The 21,834-nt window shown below is 41.3% G+C and overlaps 1 protein-coding gene across 3 annotated transcripts in view; it reads right to left on the bottom strand.

Moving 5' to 3' along the window:
* The window catches only part of DSE (dermatan sulfate epimerase), a 57,011-nt gene that overhangs the window by 18,675 nt on the left and 16,502 nt on the right, over positions 1 to 21,834 (bottom strand). For all 3 annotated transcript variants that reach the window (XM_060238380.1, XM_060238394.1, XM_060238388.1), the window contains one exon: positions 2,644 to 2,897. In XM_060238380.1, the coding sequence (XP_060094363.1) occupies positions 2,644 to 2,897 (254 nt within the window). The remainder of the gene's footprint in view (positions 1 to 2,643; positions 2,898 to 21,834) is intronic.

The raw sequence follows: 21,834 nt of genomic DNA, 5'->3' as shown, positions 1-21,834 counted from the left end.
CATTCAGTCGGCTTCTGACATAATCAATTCGAGTTAGCAAGTCTGACAGAGTCAGTAAGACCTTTGGAATGAGGGAAAGGACTCCTTGTTTTTCTACCAATTTTGAGGAAGAATTCAGTATCAGAACTGAATGTCTAAGAGTCAGCCTAACTGCAGTTCATTTTACATAGACACCAGAACTGGGATTGAGATTCTGGTAAAGGAGATTGGGTAGTATGCCAAAACTCCCATCCAGGCCAAAAGAAAAGGGTTATATCTTCTGAGGAGAATAATAATTCCTGCTCAGTTACATGTGGTTGGGGGATTGCTCCGAGGAATGGTCTATGATGGGAACTGGATTTAAACAACTTGGGATATTGACATAAACTGTGGTTTCTAAAAAGGGGGAGAGTTTAGGTACACAAATAAAAAGACCATCTCCAGGAAACCTGAGGAGTCAAGGAACTATATGAAGAAACATTTAAAAAATACTCAGTCAAATGTCTCTCACTGTTAAGATCCAAGAATATATGAAATTAAGCTTCAATGCTATTTTGATTGTTAAAAGTATATTGACAACAACTTTTACCTCAGCATTTCCAACTCCTGACTACACCTATTCAATCCCTGCCTGTTAAATAAAATCATTATTTCTGTTTGAATGTTGTACCATCTCAAGTGCCATTTGAAAGAGAAAAACAAGAGGGCTCCTGCTTATTCCATCAAGCTCCTGGGCTGAGCTAATAATCAAATTAGGTCTTCAAGACAGGGTGGGACAGGCAGATTTTTAAACAATATCTAATTTTTAACAAAATCTATTTTTAAACAGATTTTTAAACAATATCTAAATCTACACTTCTTGGGCTTCTAAATCCACACTTCTTAGTCACAGCTGGAAATTTTTGGTCAGATAACCTGCCAGAGAGTGGGGAAGTGCCAGGGGTCCGCAATACATGCCTAAATTGCATTTTTTTTTTTTTAAGACTGAAGAGCTAAACCAAATAGATGTGAAAATAAATTAAGTTCTAGGACTAACTGATAAATTGTAAATGAATAAGTCATCACATCTGGATAGCCCTGACCTGGCTGGCCCAGATAGCCTGACCTTGTCAGATCTTGGAAGTTATGCAGGATCTGCTCTGGTTAGTTCTTGGATGGGAGATCACCAAGGAATTCCAGGGTCTCTATTCAGAGGAAGGCACTGGCAAACCACCTCTGTTAGCCTCTTGCCTTGAAAAGCCTTTAAGGTTGCCATGACTTGACAGCACTCACACACATGTCTGGATGGCATAAACATGTTCAAAATGGCTCAAGGTGGGTTGTCTGTATAGACAAACTTAGTGGTGACCTTGGGTCCCAAGTGAACTTTTACTGTGTGTATTGAATTCATGATTAATCCTTTGCCTGAGGAAGGATTCTGGAAACAGAAAAAAAGTCAACATTCCTGTTGCAATATTATTTCATGGGATTAAGGAATGAGGATTGCACATCCTTTTTATGACTGACTTTGAACATTGGGGTTGGAGGCTTTAAACAGGAGCCCTATGGACAATGAGTTCACTGATGTTTATTAGCACAATATCCACTAATTGAATTGTTTGTACTGTGGAATTAAGTGTTTGAGATGGACTGCTTGGGTTAATATTACAGTAAAGTTTGTTGCAATTTTCAATAATGATACATAGTAATTGTGGTCACAATATTTGTTTACAATTCCTTTTTGTGATGGCTGTCATGTTACAGATTTTAAACAAAAGCATGCAATGTTACTAAATCCATTTGATTGGAAGGTAATGGTCAGTATTATAATGCTTTTCTAGAAATGTACAGTATGGCTGGTTTTGAAGTAATATGTACAATACTTGGTTGCTCTATTTCCAAACGAACTGTAACAGAATAATACAATGATAAAGGGATTGGGTCACTTCACCATGAGGAAAAACTGAAATACTGAAGACTTTTAAATTTAGAATATGATAGCTAATGACATGATAGAAATATCTACACTTATAATGTGGAGAAAGTGGGAAGAGAGAAATGTTTCTCTCATAGTACTAGAATGAAATTTGTTGGTAGAAGATTGAAGACAATCAAAAGCATTTTTAATACAATGCATAATGAACAGATCCTATGAAATCTGGTGCTGTGAGATGCGATTTAGATGGATTTCTCAACCAGTTCACTAGGGATGCATATTAGCCATTATAGCTAAATGCAGTAAGGTTCAAAGGCCTCAGAGTATCAGTTGCTGAAGAACAGAGAAAGGTTGCTGCTTTCATGCCCTGCTTGTTGGCTTCCTAGAAGCCTCCAGCTGGCTACTACTGAAAGCAGGATGCTGGACTACATGCACCATTGGTTTAAACCAGCAGGGCTCCAGTTACATTCTTTGGCTAATAATATGAAGATTACGTAATGATCAATAAAAATTAAAATAAACTTAACAGCTGGTTTATTCTCATTCTAATAAACAAAATCAATATGATTGGAACACAGCTATATTCTAGTTCATGCAGGCCTCAACCCACTATTTCCACCTGGTTCTATTAAATGTGTATTCATGTATCAAACAATTGTATGGATTACTGAAAGAGTATTTATAACTGGCGAACATGAGTGATTTACATTGTGGAAAGGCAAGGAACTTCCTCATTATTTAGCACATACCTTGATTCATCAAAATCAGGCTTCCTGCCAAGAGGGCCACACAGTTGGTAGGCTGATGATTGTGTAGGTATTGAAACCCCCATCCACGCCTATATGATGCTTCATACATGTATCCTGAGGCATTGGCAATCACCTCAAGAAATCTCTCTTGCTGAGACTTGCTAAGGTAGTTGTACAAAAAATCATAGGCAGTGGCAAATCCAACCAAAGAGTGAGCAAGAGGGACCTCATCCCATGGGGCATCCTTTACTAACCTGTGAAAGACAAAGATATTGTCAACTTTTAATATTAAATGCATGGAATTTTTTTCAAAGAAAAAGAAGAAAAACTTGGGTGATTTTATAATAGAAACACATAGTAATACGGCAATGCAGAATACACTATAGCTGCCAGTTAATTTCCAAAAGTAACCTCTCAATATGATGAACAAACGGCTTTGAAAATCAGGAAACACCAGAGTTGGCAAATCAAGAAAGAAAAAATGCAGATTCTCTGCTTTGATCATTAAAGTTTATAGGTAAAAGAGATCAGTGGATTGCAATATGTAACTCAGTTGCCATGGAAGTATCATCTATGTTGTGAAACACATAAGAAGCTCCTGTGACTGTATCCTGCCCCATTAATACAGTATGTCTTTTGAAATAAAGAGGCAGCCTTTGCAGTAGAAAAACTCTGTGTGTATTTATTGGTCTTCCCTGCCCCAAAGAAAAGAAATCTTCATATTCTATCTACATAATACTAACATCTAAATAAGTGGGGTGTGCATATCAGCGATAAAAATTGTAGTAAAAATGTTTGTGTGTTTTATTGCAGCCATGCTGGATTTTATTTCCATGTGTTCTGAAGTGTTTAGGCAGTTAATACCTGAAATCTAAGGTGATAAGCTGTCTACTTAACAGTTTTATAGCTACAAAAAACTGGACATGATCCAGCAAAACTCAAGCATAATTACTTTTAGCGGGAATGATGTAAGTGTGTGCTTAGTTGCACCTTCATCGATGGAAGTCAGTGAGATATATAAGTAGTTACATTTTACTGCATTGTGCTCAATGCACAGGAATAAGCACATGCGAAAATGTCTTGGTGTGCTTATACTGATGTTAGGTTTCACACTGTACATTGCTGATGACAGTAAAGCAGCGCATATAAATTACATAATAAAGATGCAAATGAATATACACATGGAGACTGTAAACATACAAACAGTTTACATTTATGTAAAGCCTTTTAGGCTCCAGTTCTTTACAAATACCAGCGTTACAGACAAGCAAGGCTGCTGATAACTAAAATGAACTGTGAATGCATTCATGTATTAAGACTCCGGAGTCATTTACTTGCCTTCAAAGCATAGTACTATGCCACTAATGTCAAGCTCAAAAGAACTGCAGTGTGCACAGCCATATTAAAACATTACCTCTACGAATGAAGGATTTTTTTGTTTTTTGTTTTGCTTTCTTTCTGTTATAAAAACACAGTATATTCCTCCTTTGGTTAAACCTCTAAACAATCAAATGGTAACTGAATCAGGTGTTCCATTTCAAGAAAAAAAAATACATGAAACTCTTTCACCATGTCTTTCCATGCACTCAAAAATGTTATATCAATTTGAAGTTTATTTTACAGAAGGCAATATCATAAAAGTTGGTTCATGTTAGTATCTCCTAGCTATAAGTAGAAATGCTCCACATTTTGTATGAATGACTGGCCACAGCCATCCTGTGTTTATTAAAAAGCAAATATTTCAGACCTCATGATGTCCTCCCTAATAACTGCTGCATTTAGAGAGGTATTAGTTGCTTATTTTCTGTTCTTTCATTTTGCCAAAACTGTGAATCCATACAGGCACGGCATGCAAACAGGGAACTGATGTCTACCACAGGGGAAATGTCGCCTTTTTGTCTACTCCACCCGCAGCTGAGATGCCTGTGAGATCAGTCCCTTTGTAATGTTGGAAAGGAGCCATGGTCTAAGCACACAACTTAGACACTTTTTTGGAATGTTAGTAACAATATTTAAGAAAAACCCTGGTAGACACTTACAATATTATATTTAAATAGAATGTTTTTCTGTCACACACTAAACAATTGAATGGAAGTACACCCATTTTCCAAGTTATCCAGACACCAAAACGTGGAAGGGACAGCCAGATAAGCAATAGGAATCGGGGAGGGAGAGATCTTTATGAATACAGAGCAGTGCCAAAGCTCTGAGAAGCCCTGGGACCAGCCCTGTAGACCATGACCAGGAAAATTCAACAGAGATGGCTACTTCACACATTATAGTAGAAGCTAGTATATGCAAAAAAAAAAAATGTATATCCACTTTTATTTTATAAACATTTGAGGTGAGGCAGCCACAACTTTGGTAAACAAATTCTGATGGGGGAGAAAGTGGCATGATGCTACCCTGCATCATCCAGCCTTGAGACAGAAGGAAAGGGAAGGGAAAGGTCCCCTATGCAAGCACCAGTCGTTTCCGACTCTGGGGTGACGGTGCTTTCACAACGTTTTCATGGCAGGCTTGCCACTGCCTTCCCCAGTCATCTACACTTTCCCCCTAGCAAGCTGGGTACTCATTTTACTGACCTCAGAAGGATGGAAGGCTGAGTCAACCTCAAGCCAGCTACCTGAAAACCCAGCTACTGCCGGGGATTGAACAGAAAGGGACTCCCAATTTCCCATCAACATTACTCCCCTATTTAAAATCAAGTCTTCATTTGGTGTTTCAGCACCAGCAGCTTGAATCTTCCTTTTCCAGGCCTACAACCTCTGCCATATTAAAACCACAAAAGAACAATCAAAACATTAGTTTCTAAAAGGGATAGCTCTGAAGTAATTTTTTTTTAAAAAAAATAAAACACCCCAAGAAACATTTTCATCTGAAAATATGAAGTATTTCCAGATAAAATCTTTCTTCCACTATTTCATCTTTCCCTTCCCTTTAATCCTTGATAGGTTCTCCCACTTTTCAGCCTTTGCTTCCCAGCCATCAATCCACCTACCATTATTAATTTTCCCTCTTTCCTTCCCACTGAAGCCTGAGGAAATTCTGGGTGATTCTTGCCAGGCTAGACTTTGTTGCATAGTACCAGCTGAAGAACAGGCCCAGTTGTGCTGTGCCAGTCATGATTGGGCAAGGTGGAGTTACGCACTGGGAAACCGGCAAGGACTTGTGGAGGGGCAGGGAGGACTCACTTTCTCCTTTCTCCCTCTTCCCAAACTATTTTCTCTTTTCTTCCTCCTGGGAGCCCCAATATCCTCACATTTCCATTTCCTTCTTTCTCTCCACTTGCCCACCTGCCAACCTGCCTTTTATATGCCTCCATCTTCAGCTATATTTATTTATTTCATCTCTTCATTTCCTTTTCCTGCACTTTATCCTCTCAACAACCCTGTGAGGTTGTTTAGGCTGTGAACATGTGATTTGTCTAAGGTCACCTTGTAGCTTCCATAGCAGGGTGGGGATTTGAATGTGGGTCTCCTATATACTCTAACAACTACACCAGACCAGTTTTTGTACAGTGGCTGTTGTTGAATAGTAGCAAGTAGCCAATCTTAGGTAAGTCACAAAAGTTGGATAGTAGCAGGGCATTTTTTGTAGCAGGAACTCCTTTGCATATTAGGCCACACACCCCTGGTGTAGCCAATACTCCTGGTGCTTACAGTAGGCCCTGCACTAAAACCCCGGTAAGTAGGGTTGCCAAACACCAGGTGGGAGCAGGGGATCCCCCGGTTTGGAGACCCTCCCCCCACTTCAGGGTCCTCAGAAAGCGTGGGGAGGGGAGGGGAATGTCTGCTGGGAACTCTATTATTCCTTATGAAGATTTATTCCATAGAAAATCATGGAAAATTGATCTGCGGGTATCTGAGGCCCTGGGGGGGGCTGTATTTTGGGGTAGATGCACCAAATTTTCAGTATAGCATCTAGTACCTCTCCTGAAAACACCCCCCAAGTTTCAAAAAGATTGGACCAAGGAGTCCAATTCTATGAGCCCCAAAAGAAGGTGCCCCTATCCTTCATTATTTCCTGTGGAAGGAAGGAATTGAAAAGGTGTGCCGTCCCTTTAAATGTGATGACCAGAACTCCCTTGGAGTTCATTTATGCTTGTCACACCGTTGTTCCTGGCTCCGCCCCTAATGTCTCCTGGCTCCACCCCCGAAGTCCCCAGATATTTCTTGAATTGGACTTGGCAACCCTACCTGTAAGCTTTTGGAGGATTGGCTACATCAGGGGTGTATGGCCTAATATGTAAAGGAGTTCCTGCTACAAACCCCCCCCCCTTGGATAGTAGCAAGTCACTTGGTGGTTGCTGCTGGCCCTAGCCCCAGTGAGTTCTCCTTTAAAGGCTGCAACAGCCTTGGAAAGGGCCCTTCCCCCTTCCCCTGCCATTTGTTGCCAGAAACCAAGGTTGGAATGGTGACAACCACTGAAGACACATGTGCTGCTTCTATTATTTGAGGTTTTAAAAAAACTTGTAAATCTGATTGTTCTGTAAATCTGGATCTTTCTCAGACTTGTAGAAAGATCTCTTTTGTCTGTCCTTGGCCCCAGTTCTCCAGATTTAAGTGTCCATAAATTTGGTCATGTTGAGAATTAGTTATATTGATAATAGTGCTTACTGAGTTGCAACAATGTGACAGGAAGTCATTACATCCAAGTCAAATAACAGGAAGAGAAGGAACCAGAGTTGTTGGGAAGGGAGGGCTCTTCTACTGCAACCATGGACAAGCATTTGAGGACAAACCGACAGAGTACAGTACAGTCATTTGACTGAGAACTGAGAGGGAAGAGAAGGTATAGCTTTTGCAAGGAGGGGTATCTCTAAACCTGCCTGTGCAAAAATAACAATAATAATACTCTCCACCAATGAGTGATCCTGCTTCACTGTCCCACTCCTTGTCACTGTGCATGCAATAAGAGGTGAAAGACATGGTGTCCTTGCTAACTAAGTATATACACTACCAGGAGATCATTTTATAAAAAGGAACAAAAATGGCACACACAATACGCCTCAGATTCCAGACTCACAAGTAAAAAGCCACTAGTTTACAATCTTCATCAGTCTAAATACCAAGCAGCTTCTCTGGAGACCCATCTCTCTCTCTCATTCTCTCTCTCTCACACACACACACACACACAGACTTTAATGCTCATAAATTCTGGTGAATCATTTTAGTGATATGGAACTTCAAAAATCTGCCAACCAGATGCTTGGTTTCTTATAGATCATCTGAGGCTCCCAGGCCAGAGCCTAAGACTGAATTTATCTTTGTCTGAAAAGTACCAAGATAGCATTAGCTGACAGCACCCAGAATAAGTCACACTTTAGCATAGGTCAGGTATTTATGGAGATTTATATTCACAGAAGAACACACAGCACATTCGTTCAAAACTGTGGTTGCGATTTTTGCATGTGCTTGTCATTAATATACATTATAGCTACATGTCTGCAATAGCAGTATATAAAAACTTCCAAAGAAAAACCATGCAAGAAAGATATAGGGCTCCTCTTGTCTTTCAGTAATCAGGTAAATGAAATGGTAGGAATGCTTTTTACTAGTTTAGTCTGATTCGTCAGCTGTGGCTATTCCTGTGGAAATTGACTTAGACACTGTCTCACATGCCTTGGCAACTTTCACATTAGACTACTATAACATGCAGTGTGTAGGGCTTCCTTTGAAGATTGTTCAGAAAATTAATCTGGCTCAGAATGTTGCATGCAGAATGTTAGCTAGGGCACTACACAGAGCATGTGACAATAATTGTGCATGTTAGTGCCTAGATTGTTTTGGGCCCAACTCAAAATGTTTGCTTAACCCTTTAAAGCAGGGGTGTCAAACATGTGGCCTGCAGAGGGCTCTAATCTGGCCCCCATACAACTTCCCTCCCCTGCTTTAATTTCCAGGGCTGCTGCTGCAGCTGTACTGTAGCTTTCTTTCCCCCTTGTTCCATAGTGGTTCCTTGCTTCCTGCCTCTTGCCTCCCTGCCTCTCTCACACACATACACACACACATAAAGAGGAATTTCCCTCTTTGGGGCTGCTCCTCCTCCACTTGGGGAGGAAAGAAAAAAAATTGGATCTTACAACCAACAACATTTTATTCCAGGTATAAGCTTTGGCGTGCAAGCACGCTTCTTCTTGGGTGGGAGGGAGGGTGGATGGATTCTTCTGACAAGCACAATGTGCACTGAGGAAATTATTTTGGCTTATTCTGAAAATCTGGGTTTTTTATTTAGCGAATTTGATTTCTCTGTTCCTATCTGGATTATTCTGAAAATCTGGGGGGGGGGGGGGGCGGTTAAGGATTGGATTTCGCTGTTCCTATCTGGACTGAATCCTCCTGGATGGAATTGAGACCTAGGCTTCCTGTCTCAGTACAAATGCTGGTATCTCCAAGCCTACTGCCCCTCTGCATATCACACCTAGTCCAATCAAGTCTCCTATTGCCATTAAACATCTGAAATCAGCTATATAAAATTTAAAGCTCCAGTACCTTGTGTTACATTTTATGGCATGCATGGCCCAGCCCAACAAAGCGACATTTATGTCAGATCCGCTCCTCATAACAAACAAGTTTGACATCTCAGCTTTAAAGTCCTAAGTAGTTTGACTTCAATCTATATTCATCTGGCCCTTTGCTATGAGATAATCTAAGAAGGTGTTGCCTCAATTCGGACGGGGACACCTGCATGAAGGCCTTCTTAGTGGTTATCTTAGTTTTAGAACATTCTCCTCTAAGATTCATATATAGCTCTCTCATTGGGGGCTTTCTACCATTGACTAAAAACTTTACTATTCTAGATGGCCTTTAAATACAATTTTACCCCTGGTTTTGTTTTTGTTTTAATGATTACATTTTTGTATATTCTGAGGGCTGCCTTGATTATTATGTTATGAAAAGTTGGCACATAAATGAGCCAAACAAAACTAGGATGAGTTTGGGGACAGTTGCTTAGAGGGCTTAATTTTTTTTTCAGACTCACCTTGTTTAGACCTTGCATTTACAGGGGGGTTTTTTGTAAAGCATTCCAGTCATGCAGAAGATCCTACACAAAAACTGCTATTCTCATGTGGGGCTCTGTACAGAGCTATCACTGAGTACCCAGATACTGGCATAATCCTGTTCTCATCCAAACCATGTATTGGGCCCCATGTTAAAAGTCTAAATAGGCTTGTATCATAACTCAATATGATCACTGACAATAGAGTGTTGAAGCAATCCAGATGTAATACTGTTATTCAACAAGCCAACATCAAAAAAGTGATGCCTTTATCGCTGAATAAGCAGCAGTGAAATGCTGTGGATTACCACTCAAAATTCCCTTTCAAACCACCAAATCTGTAGGAACTGTCATCAGACTACTGAGGCTGTACATGTAAATTTACTACATGGCATATTCTTCACGTAGCTGCTTCTCAGGATATTCAGGATGCATGGTGTGGAAATTCTGTTGAAATGAGTGGATTCAAACTTGTACCTTTGGATGCATTTTTTCACCAGTAGAATGTGCCTAGGTATACATAATTTAAGCAGCTGGCAGACTACCTCTGGAGATTGCACACAGATATAACCTATCCTTCAACTTTGTAGCCACGAAAGCTCTTGAAGGAGTAACCCCTGAATAATTAACACCCCCAATAATAATATTTGTCATACTGAGTAAAAATATGCTTTGTCTTCAAACTAAGGGATCTGTTGTAAAACTGCCGTTAGAAACTGACTCTACCGCCCAGCAGGTGTGAACTCCAGCTGTAAGATTAGATAAGGGAACAACCTCCTACAGAAAACTTGCTGTAAACAGATAGTGTAGAGCAGGGGTGGCGACGGTAGCTCTCCAGATGTTTTTTTGCCTACAACTCCCATCAGCCCTAGCCATGCTGGCTGGGGCTGATGGGAGTTGTAGGCAAAAAAAACATCTGGAGAGCTACCATTGGCCACCCCTGGCGAAGAGGCATCGTGTCATGGAATTTTTCCAGGGGGAACTTAGTGGAGGCGGGGCCCTTTGAAATCAGATAAGCTTGTGTGCCTGCCTGTTGATTTTCTGTGTGAATAAAACTTTCTGTCTATAGAATGATTTTAACTCATTTTGGGGACCCATGCCCAACTGGGTTCTGCTTATGGTACCATAAAGTAAACCTTGCTTCATACCAGTAGGTCTGTGCGGACCTCGTTATTTCTCTGCTTCACTCTGAACAGCAGATATTGGCTATCCCATGTCAACTATGAAGCTGCCACCACCTCCACTTCTTGGATTCATTTGAGTATAAATTAGTCAGATTTTAAAAAGCAGATTAACAAGCAAAGGATTTGATAAAAGAAAAGTGAATAGTTTGCGAAAAACAATGGACATTTCGTTTGGAATCTGAGCACTGCTTGTCTAAGTTGGGGGGTGGGGGTGGGAGGATTCATAACAGCAGGAAAAAACATATGACACAAGGCAGAACATAGTTCATCACATGATATGTCACCATTGTTACTAGTTAGCATTTTACTTTCAGGTTAAGGTTTCTCTTGTGACATGCTGCACCCTACTAAAGAAGTACAAACCTGCCTGTGATTGGACACTTTTCTTTTTCTCTCCCTTGTTGCTTCACTACAGGAGTCTTTTTAAATGATAAATCTGCACCATTGTGTCTTACTAGCTTTTCTGCCAGCTGCTTAATAATCTGAGAAACCATTAAAATTACCCTCCTCTTTTGGCACACTGTTCCTTAAACTGGGTTCTCACATTATCTTGGCAATATGGGAACCTCAGAAGTGCCTTCCTTCCCACATGAGAAGGGAATACGAGACACCTGGGATCAAAGAGTCCACAGTGCAACTCCTCCCCATGCCAGGGAACACTTTTCTAAGGGCTGGAAGGAGCAACAACATGGGTGGCTTACATGAGCCAGGACTTAGTTACCCTGGCAGCAACATAGCAACTGGAGCTGCTGCAGCTGACACACCACCACAGTGATGCAAGAACTCAGTCTCTCTTGGTGGAGTAGGGTTCAGGTGTAGCCACCCCTTCTGCTTTCTGAATTTTTTAGAACTACAAATGAGAACAAATTTCAAATTGTAGAAACATGGAATACAAATAGTAGGAAATACACATATGAACATATGAAGCTGCCTTATACTGAATCAGACCCTTGGTCCATCAAAGTCAGTATTGTCTTCTCAGACTGGCAGTGGCTCTCCAGGGTCTCAAGCTGAGGTTTTTCACACCTATTTGCCTGGACCCTTTTTTGGAGATGCCAGGGATTGAACCTGGGACCTTCTGCTTCCCAAGCAGATGCTCTACCACTGAGCCACCGTCCCTCCCACACAACATCTGCCAGAGGAGCAAAAGTCCATAAGACTTGGGCATTTCCATTTGAAAAGCTGTGTACAAAATTTTGCAAAGAGCGAAAACCAACGAATACAAGAAGGACTGCTTGGCAAACACAATTCCAAATTGCTAGTGTGTTTTGCATAGACAGGTTCCTCCCTAGGGGCTCATTTAAAAAATATTCTGATCTAATTCACCATCCTGCTATAGTTATCATACTACATTTCATAAAACTGAGGCACTAAGTACTTTTTTAAGATAATGGTTTTGTGGGAGGCAACTACCTCCAGATTGTGCCCCCTTCACTCATCTGCTCTCTTTCTGACTATTATTCTCAGGAAGAGAGCCAGCTCAGGAACAGCTCCTACTCAGCCTCTTAACTTAAATAGCATTTTGTTTGCATTTCCCTGTCCAGCTCTGTATTTGGTGTTTGGTGTAGCTTTGGGTTCCATAGGACCTTGTTGTCATGGCTCTAGCCATGGCGATGTGCAGCTGTGTTCCTGAGCCTAGCCTAGCTGTACTTTGGGCTCAATGTGCCTTTCTAGCCTATCATAACACCAGACTTCTGCTAGCCTGTCACTCACTGGGGAAGGAGTGGCCTACCTCCAAACTGCACTGTGGCAGAGGTGAGACCAGAGCTTGGTACCAGAGCTAATTCTGGACAGGTCTCATCCTTTTGAGAAGTATGAACCATCTGCTGTTTTGGCCATACCAAGATGATATAACTTTTCAGCTGTTCTTTTAACACATGGAGGTTGGGAACCCAGATCACAATGACACCAATTCTAACCTGCATACATTGATCTTAAATTCAGAATACAATCTATTTATTCTTGATATAGTTAGCAGATTGTTATGCTGCCATTTCATTTAAAAATTCCCAAGACAGCTTACATACAATAAAACCTGAAATATAATATGGGTACATAAAGCACTCTCTCTGTGTGCAGGCACCCTGAAAACATAGCGTTTCCAATTGCATGGGAAGAACTCTCTGTACACTCAGTTATACAGGAGTGGGCTTTATTCTGACCTGATAACATATTCTGATAACACAGAAGTTCAACAGCATGCACAATTGTGTTTTTTGCCATGCGATGAAATAAAGTCTCATTACTTAGAGTTAGCCTTGAGAGGGAGAAAACATATGCACAGTATCATAATCAACCGGGACTCTAGGATGAAAAATGGTCGACAATCACTTACAGTCTGTTTGTTTGAGGGACATTGTTTGTCATGGGTTATTTCCAGTACAGGACTACACAGAGGATCCTTTTCCAGCTATAGGTATTCAGTAACTTTTATTGTTAGAATTTTTGTGTTGTGAGCCGCCCTGAGCCCGCTTCGGTGGGGTAGGGCGGGATATAAATCAAATGAAATAAAAATAAATAAAAAATAAAAAAACTTTTGGCAAGCATATAACAAGGTGGCAGCTAAAGGAGCAATCTTCACTTAGTATTCTTGGAAGAAAGTTCTATATTATTCTATTACCACGGATGGCCATGCAATTTTCATCTCAGACCACTACAAAACAATCTTCCTTTAAAGCAAGACACTAATGGTTTCAGGCTGTTTTTAAATATGTGGAAATGCCAGTGAAGCCCCTCAGAACAGTCAGGTAGCTCCTCTTTCGGTAAGAGCACTACTATTTCTCACCTTCTGTAGTATTCCTCATCACTCAGTGTTACATAGTATACTGTCAGTATTCTACATAGTTCAATAAAGATAACATTAAAATATATTTATAGCAGATTATAAAAGCAGTGAAAAAGAAGGAAAATATACACTAACAGTGCAATCCTAAGCACAGGTATACCTTTCTGTCCACTGAGGTCATTGTAAGTGCTGAAGAAAAGTGCAAAACTTTCATAATCCTGATGGCCATTTGAATTTGGCTCTCCTTGGGGCAAGGGATTTCTGGTTCCGTGCCCCAGATATAAGGGAAATTTTAAAGTAACTAGTAAGGATATTTCATTTGGGTGGAAACTTCCATCAACCAATGTATGCAGTAGACCAGGGATAGGCAATTTTAACATGCAAGCCAAAGAAAACCGTGGCAGACAAGCAATCTGCCTGTACAAACCAATGAGACTTGAGGAACTGGCATGGCAACTGGAACTCGTGCTGCCAAAGGCTAAGGGTACAGCTCATCAGTCACTACCTCCTAGATCTACCAGCCAGATCCATGGTGAGTCCCTAAAGTGTTGGTAGCACACTGGGACTCGGCTTTTGTTCAATGTATGTCTGGCCAATTACAACCCTCATATTCCCCTCCCCTTTAATATTCCAGCAAACCAATGCCTAAAATGTTTGCTTAACTCTGTAGTAGAGTATGAGGCAGTTAAAACACTTCGGATATGGCAAGAGACTCTTATTGACGGACAAAAGCACATGTGGAAACTATCTGATCCAAACAAAATGTGTAGGGATGCAGCCAGGTAGCTGGCTAAAGAGAAATCCTGCTTGGGATCATAACATAAGTAGCAACTCTAGAAAGAGTAAACAAAGTAATGCAGCCTCCTCAGCTAGGCAGACAGCCATGACTGTTAGAAAGTGTTCTGAAAAAGTAAAGGACGCCTGAACAATATTTTGAAATCTTTCATCAAAAAGCACTCGTTTGTGGTCATGAAAGAGAGCTTGTGCAATTTTTCCTCTAAATTTCTGCTTTTTCCCAATTAGAATTTTTTCAAATGCCTCTTTTCCTCTTCCATGTTTTTAAAGGTTTTTGTCCTGGATTTTAACATCTTTAAAAGTGGATCCTTTAACTGCAGAACACAATGTTTTAAAAGGTATTCTTAAAGGAAGATGTGCATCTTTTAGTAAGTAAATTCCTCACCAAATGATTAATCACAGCAACAAACTGTCCGACAACCCACTTCAGAAACAATTCTGGGACACTCAAATGACAAGTAGTATACATGAACAGACAGGGGAAATATAAAAGAATGGCCTATCTCTATGCTGTTCTTAAAATCTTTGTTAAAATGAATTACTTTGAAGAAAAGTGGGTTTTGTTATTAATGGCATGGGCTATATCCAGTAAAGAACTGCACGGAGGGTGCTTTTCCAGCTATAGGCATTCAGTAACTTTTGGTAAGCATATAACAAGGGGGAAAGCTTGTGATTGTATAGTTTTGAAAAAAAGTTGCTCAGTTTCTATTTAGGCCTTAGGCATTTTGTATGTTATTTATGCAATAAATCTCAAAGAGAACCTAATTTTATTTCTTTGACAGAAATACATTCTGAGAAAGAAATCATACAAATGGGACCCTAGATTGCAGGGTATTCCACCGCAGCAGAGTAACACACAAATCATGCATCATTCAGTGAAGCAACAGATAATTCAAAATACTATTGTATTGCTGCTTTTATTTTCTAGGAGACTCTGAATCTGAAAATCATGGGGTGTTCTTTTATACTTGAGACTGCTTCTTCAGTGCCAAAATAATCTCAGTAGAAATCAAAGGAACTCAAATACGCAGCTGTATCATTGAACTTGCCAATCCCACTTTATGAGAAAGCCAGATGTGAAGCATTCCATTTGCTGTAATGAATTTTTTTGTGATAAAAAAGAGCATTCAGAATGAAACCGACCCTGAATCTCTAGTCCTGTAAAATCAACAAAGGAAGGGGGAAAGCTAGCGCATACACAGAAAAGGCAGCTATTTCAAATATCTATTGTTTGTGATGTGTTTCCATCTCTTTGTAGGAATAACGAAGACCACCAAATTCTGCATCACTGTTTCCACACTGTTGTTCCTCTCTATGGATTTAGAGATCTGTAGTAGGATTAGAACAAAGTTTTATAGCCTGTTGGAGCCAACCAGGAGTGGACTGGGAACTGAAAATGGCTCTGGAAAAAGTCAAGTTGAATAGCCTCTGTGCTATAAGCGCTGTGAACAGTGGGTATTAACACCCTCACTGCTTCCTCCTGGAATCTGGAAGCAGTGTGTGTGTGGAAAGACAATTGGTGAACTGACACCAACTACTACTGCCCATGAAAAATTTAACCCAAGATACACCTGAGACTCTGAGATTGGTTCTGCTTGCTCCTGGCCACCATCAGCCCTCTTGGGCAGTTGCCTATTGGGAAATTTCCCTGTAAGTTAAAAGGCCAACCAGCTGTATGCCATAGTGCACCAGTGTGCTTCCTCAGTGTGTGACCTACTGTTCAAACGAATAGGGTTACCAACCCTTGAAATAATAATTAAAAAGTATTGGCACTTGGATAGACCTAAGATGAAGCTGCTATTGCATATGTTTACATATCCTCTGCCACCGAACAGTACCATTTACATGATACCATGCTGTCCTGATTGATCTCATCTACAGCTGTCCCACTGTTAGAAAGCTTAGGGATGTATCTAAGGTTTCCATTCTGCTAAGGGCAAAGGCCTTAGTCAGACACAAGAAGCCTTGCTCCAGTGGAAAATGTGTGATCCTCTGGCAGAACTCTCCTTGTGCTGCTGGAAGGCTTTGTCTTTGGTAGCACGGAAGGGTCAGATACAGACTATATATGATATTTCAAAAAAAGAACACTTAGACCCAAGCCTACTTGGTTCTTTCAGTGACACAGCGCTCATTTTTGCAGGCAGAAGGTCCCACATTCAATCTCTGGCATCTCTGCTACTCATACAATTGAATTAGCTGGGTCAATGGTCTGACAATTACATATGACTCTGTTTAATGGTGAGGCAGGCGCAACTGTCTGGACTGACCTTAATGCCCCTGTGTAGTCCTACACTTTTTCAAAAACAAAAGTAATTCCGGAAAATAAGCAAATATACACATAGGTGCTAAATTTGCCCTATTTATCCAGGTGGCAGAACTGCTCTTCTACAGTGTTTGGGTCTATAGTGCAGAGCTTTGATGTTTTTAAACAGAGTACAACCAGTCCTAGATATATTTATTATACTGTCTTATAAATAAATATGTCCTCAAAGCTTCTCTCAACAATAAAAGTACAACTGTGTACAAGAACAAAAAGGTCTCCAGAGAGATTAAATAGTATGCTCACAGAGACATAATAAAAATTTCTCTGGCTGTATAGTTCCTAATAAAGGAAAATTTACTAAGCAAATCCTGTACAATGTAATCCTATCTCCATCAATAGGAGCGTAAACTCTAAATACAAATTTATTTTGAATTATTAATAACTAAAGTTAAGTGTGAGTTATATTATTATTATCCATTGTTACATACAGTGAGTTGGTTCCAATACAAAAGGTTGCAGAAGGAGTTGGTAGCGTGTTACTCCCATACCTTTGTCTTTTCCCAGCAGCAGCCTACATATCCCTAAAATCCTCTGCTGTGGGCTAGGAATCATTATTTAAAAATGCAGTGCAGCACAGGAGGCTGCAATGAAAAGGGTGAAGTGCATGACACTGCCCTGTTCTCCCTGGAATTCATTCTTTGCTATTTTCCCTTTCCCTCTTCCCCCTTCCACTATTTCTTTTTCCTCCTCCCCCCACCTAAATTTAAATAGTAAGTGTCTTTGGATATTAGTGTTTATATTACTTAATAATGTATCATGGACAATGATGTCATTAAGAATAACGAAGCAATAATAACAAGCTGTATGTTTTGGACATATACCGTTCAGGACAATTCAGCTGGCTAACAGTTCACTATCCTCAACACAATTACATTCTTCTGACCATTCAAGTCCACTGTTTAGCACTGCACTGTTAACTCTGCTTAGGATCACACTATTAGTTGACCATCATATAGATATAGATAAGTAAAAATAAGCATTAGAGACAAAGAAATCCACTACATTTTCTCTGATATTTATACCGTTTCAGAAGAGGCAGCCTCTGAGGCACTTAGTGTGAGAGTATATGCCATGCTCAACAACTGCAAAATCAAATTCAAATCAAGATACAAAAGCACAAGATAGAATTTCAAACTACACTCCAAGTTCAGCAAACAAAACATTCTTTAAACTAAAGACATTCTTTACAATAGAAAGTAAAAGTCTTTCAGTCCAGAAAAAGTAAAAGAAAACAAAGGTTACTTTTACATATTTAACAGTAGCAGCCCCTCAAGGGACCTGATAGGAGGCTCTTAAGCTAGGGGATGGTTTTGTTAGAGGTAAATTCAGCAAACATGGGAAAGGTGAGAATCAGATAGAAGGCAAGTAGTCAAGTTCTATCTACAAAACTCCAGACCAAACTTTGAACACTACCATGAGCTAATTTCTTTCTCACTCCACCCTTATTCATTAAACCATCTTCACAATTTCCTCAGAATATTCTTGCCACAGTTGTTGAAGGACCTGGATATCTGGGTGCATCCAGTGATTTGCAACCAGCACATTCACTTTGACTAGCTTACTGATTAGCTGATACATGCAAGGATTTAGTTTCTTTTTCTAGCACAATATCATGGTCGAAGCAGGAACTGAAAAGAATTACGGTAAGCCAAATGGAGCAAGAATATAATACAATTTTTATCTGTTTCAACACAGAAGGGTGCATTTCATGAAACTATAATTACTTCAATATTTCAGTAGTATTTTTTTAATATTTACCAAAGAAAACTGCACAGTTTTCTGGACAACATTAGAATACCCCCACTCAACCAATATGACACTTACATTATCTAATAAAAATATTATATCACCTGCAGGAAAATGGTTTCTCTCCAGCCCTGTAGCCAGGATTTGAAGAATTGGGGGGCCCTGATTTTTTTCAGGGGGCACATAGTGGCCCCAACCCCCATGGCCTTCTGTCCCACCACCGCTGAGGTGGAAAGCTGCCAGAATGCTGCCCTACAGCCTCCCCCCTCCCCACTGTTGTCCCAAGGTCTCTTTTTCTCTCACACACACCCCAGCCAAAATAAAGAGTTTGCAAGCCCACATATTTGTGGATCTCACTGGGGCAATTTACTCACAGGAATTATTTGCACTAACATCTCCAGAAAACAGAGATCAGTCAAGGGGGGTGGAGTTTTACTCCAAAGGAAAAGCTTTCCCTCCTTTCTATCTGCTTGCCTGGCCCATACAGTAGTGAGATTTAAAGGCACACACACATATAGGAAGAGGGGAAGGGAGAGAAGCATCATGCTCCAGTGAAGGGGGGGCAGAAAGGAAGGAAGGATAGAAAGAAGAGGGGATGGAAGGCAGGGAGGGAAACAGCACCATGTTGCAAGAAAAGGGGGGAAGCAAATTCTGTGTGTAAGCTTTTGTATGCACGCTTCTTCAGACATGTGTGCCCCCCTGAGACAGAGAAGGGAGGGGAGCAGAAGAAGGGGGAGGGATCACGTTCAGAAATGGAATGCTGGGTGAAGGAATGCTCAGAAACAAAGTGGTGGCGTGCCAAGGGATTTTATTCTATGTTCGAGGCAGGGAAGAAAACACTGCTGCGTGGCTCTTTTCTCCCACTCCACTGTGAAAGCTGCCTTGTCCCCCTCTGGCAACTAGTGTTCCCAGGCCACTGGAGGTGTGTCAGCTATTTATCCACCATCTTCAATTGCTGCCCAGCTAGTAACAGCCATTCACGCCCAATATGCTGTTCCCCCTCCTGAACGGGGGAGTTGGAAAGAGAGGGGAAAGGGCCTCAGGGTGCGCCCAAGACCCCCCGCAACGAGCCCTGCACCCTGGGAGGGAATCTTCCAGCAGGCACACCCCCTCTGCTCTGGGCTGTGTTCCTCCTCTGGTGTGCAGAGCGAGGGCACAGGAGGAGAGGAGCATAGAGCGTCTTATTGGGCTGGGCTCCCCTAGTGAAGGTGTTGCCTTGCTGCTGGCGGCTGCTGCCTTGCGTGGGGCAGGACCAGTTGGGCTGGCCCTGACTGGAGTTCCACAGCGGTGCTGGGGAGGAAAAAAAGCAGCAGCCCGGGGAAGGTAGGCAGGCGTGTGGGAGCTACAAGTCAGACTGTCTGGCAGAGAAAGCCTACAATGGAGCCATCCACTCCCTACCCCCGCCGCCCCACTTGAGGGCCAGAACGGCCTCTCCCTGCAGGTGCCCTCTTGCCCGACATCAGTCCCCGTGGAAACCCCCAGTGCGCCTGGGCCCTTCTGCAGGCAGGCAGGGAAGGGGGGGACTATTCCTCCTCCTGCTTTCCCCCAGTGCTCCTGCTCTGCAGCTGGGCCCACTCCACTTGTCCCTCCCGGCACCTCAGATGGGGGAGGGTGCTGGCTTTCCCAAACCAGGAAGCTGGAGGACTTGGTTGGGGCCACCACAAGCAGGGCATGGCAGAGCAGTGGCGGGGTCAGGAAGTCACTGCTGGGAGAAGTAGGGGCCTGTTGATCTTCACCTTTTGCAACTGATCTCCAATGGGGGCAACCACCCTGCTCAGCTCCTGGGCAGCGTGCGGCAATGGTGGGGGCAGTCTGACAAAGGGAGAGCCCTGGCATCCCTTGTGGTTGGCTTCTCTCGCCTTTTCTCTGGCTGATCCCTGGAGCAATGGCAGAAGCAGCCCCCAGACTCCTCCATGTGCAATTTAAAGGCCCCGCCGGCCAGCTGATGGGCGGGCCCTTTAAATAGTGCAGGGAGGGTGGTGGCTCTTCCTGCCACCTCTCCAGTACAATTTTAATGTCAGGGGAATGGAGAAGGATGCAGTCAAGGCCCCGGGGGCTGGTTAGGGACCCCAAGTCCGGGGGCCCCACCTAGCAGTCGGGGGGCTATGCCCCCACAGGTCCCCTCTTAGCTATGGGCCTATTTTTCTCCTTACCTGTGAAAATGTCAAAGAGTTGACCATTAAATGTGTTTGTTACTATTTAGACTTCCATGATAAAAACTACCATTTTCATACATATAACAAAACAGAAATCTCACTTTTTGTCTGAGATGCGAAAAGCTGTAATGTTATCTAAGTTACTGATTCTAAAATTAATGGAACACCCTACCATTAATTTTAGCTAAGAGTACAGCCTGTCTTCCTCTATCCCAAGGTATGTTTCTCCATCCCAAGAGCCTTCCTGTGGAGAAAGGATCTGCACTAAGCTGAGCAGAGTAGTTGCACACAACCTGAATTGGCTCATAAATGGTATAGTAATTTAATAATTTTAAATAAAGTACCTATAGAATCCCTTTGATTTTACATGACTCAAACACACATGCACACACAACCCAAATGGAAAATGCAAATTATTTTATATTTGACTAAGTGAAATATGAATTACCATAGAATCACCCCAAAATACGAATATGATGATGTTATTTGACTGCATATCTCATGTGTGAGAGCAGTATATCAAATAGCATTCAAATGACATATGTGATGTTTTAAAGGGATATCAACTATTTTACCCTATCTAACTGGGAAAACAAAAATGAGACTATGGACTGTTAACACACATCTTGTATTTACAGCTGCAAGCTGAGACTGATATCATTTCATCACAGCAAATGAAACTTTTAAAAGTATGTTCAAAGATTAAGGTGTAGAACAAAACAAGGAATACTGACAGTCATAACAAAGCCAAATAAATTGTCAGAAATACATCAATATCTTTCACTAGGGTAAACTTTCAGATTTAATCTAAAGCCAACAACAACCACAACAAAAACCTTACCACTCACAAAATCCCTAGAGATAAGTACACTTGATATAAATCTAATTTTCTGTTGTTAATTTAAAAAAAAATCAGCCATATCACTGACGCATTTCAAATGGTTACAAAGAATTTATAAACTACTGCTAAAGAGATTAACATAAATGAAGCATTCAAATAATGGGCATGACCTAGCTAGAGTCACATGAGCAGTTTGTGCCGATATCATCATGGTACCTTTGCAGATTTAAAGAGGACGATCAGACAACCACATCTGCCTTTTGGGGCTGAGCTGTGGCTATCCTGTTTTGCCTGGCTTTGGAAGCAGAATAATCAGGTTTTTATAGATGCCAGTGATTCCACTCCACTTTTCCAGACAT

Source organism: Heteronotia binoei, chromosome 1 (assembly GCF_032191835.1).
Source record: "Heteronotia binoei isolate CCM8104 ecotype False Entrance Well chromosome 1, APGP_CSIRO_Hbin_v1, whole genome shotgun sequence".
Taxonomy (NCBI): Eukaryota; Metazoa; Chordata; class Lepidosauria; order Squamata; family Gekkonidae; genus Heteronotia; species Heteronotia binoei.
This window is presented reverse-complemented; position numbering and strand designations above follow the sequence as displayed.